The sequence below is a fragment of the Sardina pilchardus genome, chromosome 13 (genome assembly GCF_963854185.1).
Source record: "Sardina pilchardus chromosome 13, fSarPil1.1, whole genome shotgun sequence".
Classification (NCBI taxonomy): domain Eukaryota; kingdom Metazoa; phylum Chordata; class Actinopteri; order Clupeiformes; family Clupeidae; genus Sardina; species Sardina pilchardus.
The window spans coordinates 15294298-15301366 of NC_085006.1; the positions used below are offsets into that span (position 1 = coordinate 15294298).

The following is a 7069-nucleotide window of genomic DNA, read 5'->3' on the forward strand; positions in this document are numbered from 1 at the left end:
CTTGGCAAGAGATACAACAAATGCACTAATCATGGTCAATGGCCTGATGTTTAATCATGATATTCAGACATGTGCTCAATTGAAGAATACGGGGCCTGTTACATTTGAACAAACGGCTCCCTCTGCTGTTGTGAATATGGAAAACCCAGAAATGCAAACTGAAGAGCCAGAACGTGATATCTAAAATCTACGGGCCATTTCAAACAAATGTTATAAGCTTCTGGAGTATGTCTGAGTCTGAATTATTCTCCATTTAGCTTTCCAAAGAATTCCCCAACTCTCACTGAGGACAAAGCTACATGGCAGTAGTACAAGGATTTCAATCTTGGTGAAAGTCTTCTTTATACTGTCCTCTTATGTGAAGTTGCATGACCTCCTGAATGAGAAGTAGGCAATCTCATTCACACAGAGGTTAAAAGCTGTCACCTGTTCCCGCCCGGTTTCGAACCGAGGACCTTTCGCGTGTTAGGCGAACGTGATAACCACTACACTACGGGAACTGAACTCCAGGGGGCGCACAAACCTCACATTTTGAACAACTGCCTCCATTGAGAAAAAGTCCCATTGTTCTCTGTCCAAAATCAAACTCCCAAGTGTCCAAACCAGGGGTGCAACTTTGAGTTAACCTTAGGGGTTTCTTCATGTTCTACAACAGTTAATATTTATGATTATTGGGGGCTGTGACTGGTTTTGATTATTGGGGAGCGGGGGGGTTATAACCCCCCATCCCCCCCATAACTTACACCCCTGGTCCAAACACTAACTGTAAGCAAATTGATTAATTGCATGGTTTTGTTTGTTACATGTCATTTCCATATTCATCATTTGACATAATTGTCCAACTAAAAGGCTACAATGTCTAATTTAAAATCCTGCTGGGAAAAAAAACAGTTTGACCCGTTTATGATGCTGGTCAAGCTGGTCAAGGTATGTTTTTGCACTTGCATGTTTTAGGTTTGACCAGAGTATGATGGTCATTCCAGCTGGTTTTGCTGGTCACGCCAGCATGACCAGATGGTGGCCCAATCAGCTAAACCATCAAAAGCTACCAACATAAGCTGTTTCTCTGTCAGCAGGGAAAGAATATAGGCCTGCCTGACCTCGGGTAGGCTATAGGCATGTGAAGTTCATCACTGCACAAGGCACAGTAGGGGTAGGCTAGGCCTACTGCTTTGCTAGATTGTCTAGGCCGTGTAGGCAACCTGCGACCCGCCTGCGACTCCAGAGCCGCATGCGGCTCCTCAGGCTCCTTATAGCAGCTTGGCCTTGACAAAAAAAAAAAAAACACGAACATAAATAAAGGGTGTTTCTTAATTAATTGTTATTCATATATCATTATTAGTTTATTTTGTTGCAGTTATCTTGAAGTTAGAGTTGATACTATCTTTTTTTGAGTGTGTGAACCCTGCAATAGCCTAACCATAAAAAAATCTCAAAAAAGAAAAGTTATTTTTAAAGTTTCTAAGGTGCAGCTAAATGTTTTATTTATATTAAAGTGGGTTAGTTTTTATTTTACTTTTACACAATGGTTTAGCTATAGCGAGGACTTAAATAGACCTACAGCTCACAGTTTAATTTATTTCAAAGTATACAGGCCTACAAATGCACACTGCACTTCTGTTGTTAGCCAATATTCAGTGGTTGTAACAGGTAGGCCTAAAACATTTTTTTTAAAAGATGAAAACTTTTAAAAGTTCACAAGTTCTGTATTTTCTTGCGGCTCCCGTCCCGACCATTTTTTTTGGCATATGAGGGGGCAAAATGGCTCTTTTGATAATAAAGGTTGCAGACCCCTGGTCTAGGCCTACCATGTCATCTGTCTCTTCCATTTCGTTACGTCTTGTCCTCTTTCGTGAGAAAGTTGTTTGCTAAAAAAAGACAACTTAAGACATACTCACTGTGAATTTGTATGGGCTTGCTCAAATGATGGAAGTACTGTCATGCACTGACCAGGCTCTGACTGGCACTGACTAGCCTACTGACTAGCCTACGGGTCACCTCACCTCTCCAGAGGTTGTCTCTCTAGGCCGCTTTTGCACTAGCCTGATGCTCATGCTCCTGTAAATCCATATATATTGTCAATATATATATCTATGCTGTAAATCAATGAGTTCCTTTTTTTTTAACTAGCATTTGTTGACATGACTGCCGGCTGAATTAGATAGGCTAATCACATTATTGATTAGGCTGAATGTGGAGACTGAAGAGGTTAAGTTGGTTGCTTATTATTAAGAACATGCCGAATTCTTAAAACATATAGTATTCATAATGTTAATTTGAATAAACATAGTTACACATACATGTATTAGATATTTACCTTGGACCTTTACAAGAATTTGTATTTTCAGCAGCAGCAGTAGGATGGCTATGTCAACAGTATGCAAAGTGACAAGCAAGCATGCGATGCGAGCTAGTTCAGTTTTAGGTCTAGTGACGCCCCCTCCAGAGCGGGAGTTCTGGTGCAGACGCGGTGAAGCGCTGAAAGGAAGCCATTACAGCAGAGACCGCCCAATTCACCAATTTGTCAGTGAGCAAATTGACTAGTTTAGCCGAACCAAGTTTCCGGCAATAAAAGCAGCGGTTTGAAAATTGAATTGTTCAATGTTTTTCGCGATGTTTTTCTAAATCCTCATTTGGCGATAACGTTACCTGTCCGGCAAAACACAACACGACCAACACGGTGTAGCTATCTAGCTGGCTACACCGCTGACTGATAGCATTGCTGCAGGAGAGGTAGGAGATGGATCTCTTCGGTGATCTGCCTGAACCAACCCAGGTTTCAGGTAAGTACGTTTTCAAAACTGTTACACAAATGTTTTTGTGCTGATGTTTTTGTGTAAGTGTATTTTGACACTGAACATTGCATTAGCTACTAGCAGCTAAGTTTGCAGCTAACTGTTAGGGATTTCATGTCATGATGAACTTCAGGTATGTTAATTGACCTTTTAACAAACCTAGACTTATGCATCATTACTGATTTTTTTTGATAAATTACGTTGTACCGAATTAATCTCCATGTCTGGGCGTTTTAAAGCACGCAGTTCGGCTGTGGTGGATTGTGCATGACGCTAACGTCACCCACCTAGCTGACTAAACAGGCCATGTTCCAAAACAGTGTCGGTCAAACTTTTCTTGTGAAAAATGTGAAGTTACCCAGTGGGGTAGTAGGTCATAGTCTGTGGGAGCACGTAACATGCACTAAGCAGGGTTGCCAGCTTGCCATAGTTTTACCCGTGGAGGCTCAATCTCAATCTCAGCAGAAATATGTGGAAATGCAAAAAGGTCTGTAACTATCAGTAGTTCTTTTCCCGATTGGTACGGTGCAGGGAAGGGGCCAACACAGCCACCTGAAGAGAGCAGGGGTGAGAAGAGGAAACACGACGAGGGGCTCGGGAAAGAGGTGACTGTGGAAAAGAATGAAGAGGAAAAGAAAGTTTGTAAAGGTTTTCCACATTCCCACACAAAATGTATTACCTGTATGTCTGTATGTTGCTCATTGCATGTAATTTCCCCCCCAAGTGTACAAGGATACTGACCCTTGCCCTGCTCGACCTGTTCTGACCTGTTATGTGTTGTGCAATGTCTGGCCAGGTCAAGCCAGGCTAAAGGCGTATGTAGCTGCACGCAGAGGCGAGAGGGAGGAGATGCAGGATGCTCACGTGCTCCTGCCGGATATGGGCAGCATCATATCTTCTCTACCGTCCCAAGTGTGAGTTTTTCTAATGCTACCTTACGTACAGTAATCCAATTCATGAGCATGGGTGTCTGCTTGGCTTACTTCCCTCTTAGGTTCGCTGCTTCCACATGTTCAATCTAATATTCGTTTGCAAATGTTATAGGGCTGCTCTCATTTATTTTTTTATATATCCTCCCTTCCTTTCTCGGTCCTCGTTCCCACTGATCTAGATAAAGAATGATGGACAGCAACAATGGGATAGTCTATCCAGTGTTAGTTATAGATAAGTGGGAACGAGCCTGGAGGACCGAGCATCGAGGAGAGAGGTTGAGAAGGGGCCATAGTTCCTGCATTGTGAATGCTTGCTAAAGTTCATATTCACTGGAAAAAAAGTTGCTTAAACCTGAATAACCAACCGTCAAAAAGAGTTCTGCATTGATGCCAGCCTATACATCATCAATTGTTCCATACCTGAAGTGGTCCACTGCCCATGTTCAGATTGCAGACATTTTTTCTTGTTTTTAAAAGTTTTATCATAAATGACTGACCTCAATTCTGTATTGTACAGGTCAGGGTGGAGCATTTCTTAAAACGTGCTACACATTTGTGTGTATATGTTGTGTGAATATGTGTCCCTGCTGTGTCCCAGTTCTCGTCTGGCCTACTTTGCGGTGTTCGATGGTCATGCAGGAGCAAGGGCCTCCCGATTTGCAGCAGAGCATCTGCATCACACCCTGGTCACCAAGTTCCCCAAAGGTAAAAAGCTGATCACTCACAGAATATTCATTACTTGTGCAACCACTGACTCTTCATTATATATACTTAATGAATTAACATTACTATCTAGAAATATGCTTTCTCAAATTGACCAAGATTCTGTTTATAAAAGCAATAAAATGGGAAAATATTCGGGGAGGGGGGCGTGCTTTTTATAGGCACTGTAAAAGTCCTATCATTGTATTTTACATCTTTAATCATGGCACAGTCCTGAACACATCCCACACCACAATGCACACTACAGGCATGCATTCACATCGATGATATCATGTCCTCATAGGTGACGTTGAGAACTTGGACAAGCTAATAAAAAAGTGTCTGCTGGATACTTTCCGTCAGACAGATGAGGACTTCCTGAAGAAAGCCTCAAGCCAGTAAGCTCTTTTGTCCACCATTCAATGTTAGTCAGCGTCAGTGTGTATTGCTACGTAGGCCTCACGGTATTTCGGATCAGTTGGTAATCTTTGTAGGCTTGCATTTTCTCCACTAAAATTAGATGCGAGTCAAAATGTCCCACTGCTTGTATATATTTTGTGTAAGATTTTTGATACATGTGAGGTGCAGTAAAAGACTGTTTTGGTTTTCCATCAGAGTTTTTCAGTGGACCTTTAGATATTCCAGACTATTGAAGAGTAATATAGAGTCTGCACGCATGTGCTCTGTACAAGTTACAAGTTTACTAGGCAATGTTTCGGCAAGTAGCCTTCTGCAGGTGTTTTATAGATGACCATGTCGCCCTACAGGAAACCAGCGTGGAAGGACGGCTCGACAGCCACATGTGTGCTGGTAGTGGACAATGTGCTATATGTGGCCAACCTCGGGGACAGCAGGGTGAGTCCCTCCACCACATGCAATGTTTGAAAGCCCTGTTTCAGAGATGGCAGTTGGATGTGAACCCACTGTCCATTTTCACTTCACTTCAGTTGGAAGTCTCATTCAAACATTCTTGAATGTTTGAATGTTCCACATTCTCATTTAAATTCTTGAGTGTTTGAATGTTACACATTGGGCTTCACAACAGTTGCACTGTAGCTTGTTGATTTTCTGTATTGTTTTGAGATGGTAATGTTGTCCATTTTTCACTTTTTTTTACTGTGTGCACGCAGCGTTACCTTGGTGTTTGTTCTAGAGAAACATTGTGTAGTTTCTTTGTTCTTTCAGGCTGTTCTATGTCGGTCAGAGCAGGGGGAGGACGGTGGGGAGAAGTGCGTCACCCTGGCCCTCAGCAAAGAACACAATCCCACTATTTACGAGGAGCGGATGAGGATACAGAGGTCAGGGGGAACAGTCAGGTATGTGTGTGTGTCTGTGTGTGTGTGTGTGTTTGTGTGTCTTTAGGGACACCAACTGTGCTTTCATCTCAGTACTCCTTATTGCTGTTGGGTAGGATGTATGATTATTCAGAACTAGTAAGGAGTCACAGTCCCCCGACCTACCTGCTGATCGAAAACAATGCATGTAGGATGTTCTTTATGTGCCTAATGAAATCAGGAATGCTCAGATAATCAAATTAGCCACTGGTGAATTCAGTTCTCTATGCTAAGTAGAATAACATAAATACAGTCTTGTACTGTGTTTAACGGATGAGAAAAAGGCTTTGGGATGTTGTGTGTCATACTCAGTGTGTGTGTGTGTGTGTGTGTGTGTGTGTGTGTGTAGAGATGGCCGCGTGTTGGGGGTCCTGGAGGTGTCGCGCTCCATAGGGGATGGCCAGTACAAACGCTGCGGAGTGATCTCCACACCGGACCTCAGACGCTGCCAACTTAGCGCAAGTGATCGGTAAGGCAGTTAAACCAATTGAATTTACACATTCTATGTGATTTATGCCAATTACAGATGTAGTGTAAATGTTAATTGACCAATGTTTGTGTGAAGTGCATGGATAATGTGGTTGTTACATAAATTGGTCCTGTGTGTTTGTGTCATCCAGGTTTGTAATTTTGGCCTGTGATGGCCTCTTTAAGGTCTTCTCGCCAGAGGAAGCTGTTAAATATGTACTCAACATCCTGGAGGTTTGTACATTGGAGCATTCTTACTAAGCCATTCGTACAGATTGGGGGATAAGATTCATTGTCCGAACTGATTGCAGTGGTGTATTTGTTGTGTTTGTTGTTTTTATTGCTTCAGTATGTTTGTTTAGATGTCGGCCTTGATCAAATTTAGTTCTATGTCTACGGTTACGTTATCGCGGACGGACTAACCGTGATAACATTTGATGCCTTCAGGACACATCGGTTGCCGTGGAGAAGAAGGAGGGGCAGACAGAGTGGGAGGCCCATCATGACGCCGCTTGCCAGCGATTGGCCAGTGAGGCTGTGCGGCGGGGCTGTGCAGATAACGTCACCGTGATCCTGGTGTCCATTGAATTCTGACAGGCACTCGTCCACCTTTCTGTCTCTCTCAATCACGCCAGAAAGCACTGAGGTCAATGAAAGAGCTGTGCTCTGCCAAATATGCCACACTGTTTAAAGACATTTAGGGGGTTGTATTCTCCAGACAATTCGCTTATGAAGGTGTTGTAATCTGGAAAGGAAAGGAATGTCAATGTTTCATTTGCGCAAAAGGGCACATCGCCACCCCCCTGAATAATTCAATAAAACTTCTACTTTTTTATAA

The 7069-nt window shown here is 42.8% G+C and overlaps 1 protein-coding gene and 1 non-coding gene across 2 annotated transcripts; one reads left to right on the forward strand and one right to left on the reverse strand.

Moving 5' to 3' along the window:
• Window positions 1-427: 427 nt before the first annotated feature.
• trnav-aac (transfer RNA valine (anticodon AAC)) lies at window positions 428-500 on the reverse strand. Its single transcript has one exon. It is a non-coding gene; the product is annotated as a tRNA-Val (tRNA).
• A 1974-nt stretch (window positions 501-2474) lies between these two features.
• ilkap (integrin-linked kinase-associated serine/threonine phosphatase) lies at window positions 2475-7069 on the forward strand. The gene is made up of 10 exons (XM_062552972.1): window positions 2475-2783; window positions 3327-3443; window positions 3592-3709; window positions 4326-4432; window positions 4734-4827; window positions 5197-5284; window positions 5615-5745; window positions 6113-6232; window positions 6384-6465; window positions 6679-7069. The coding sequence occupies exons 1-10, from the start codon at window positions 2741-2743 to the stop codon at window positions 6823-6825; spliced, it is 1047 nt and encodes a 348-aa protein (XP_062408956.1). The 5' UTR covers window positions 2475-2740; the 3' UTR covers window positions 6826-7069.

Excerpts from the sequence above, each read along its gene's own strand:
- ilkap (XM_062552972.1), top strand. The coding sequence starts at position 2,741 with ATGGATCTCTTCGGTGATCTGCCTGAACCAACCCAGGTTTCAG. Across the intron at positions 5,285-5,614 it reads CCAACCTCGGGGACAGCAGG|GCTGTTCTATGTCGGTCAGA; the intron begins GTGAGTCCCTCC and ends TTGTTCTTTCAG. Across the intron at positions 6,466-6,678 it reads ATGTACTCAACATCCTGGAG|GACACATCGGTTGCCGTGGA; the intron begins GTTTGTACATTG and ends TGATGCCTTCAG.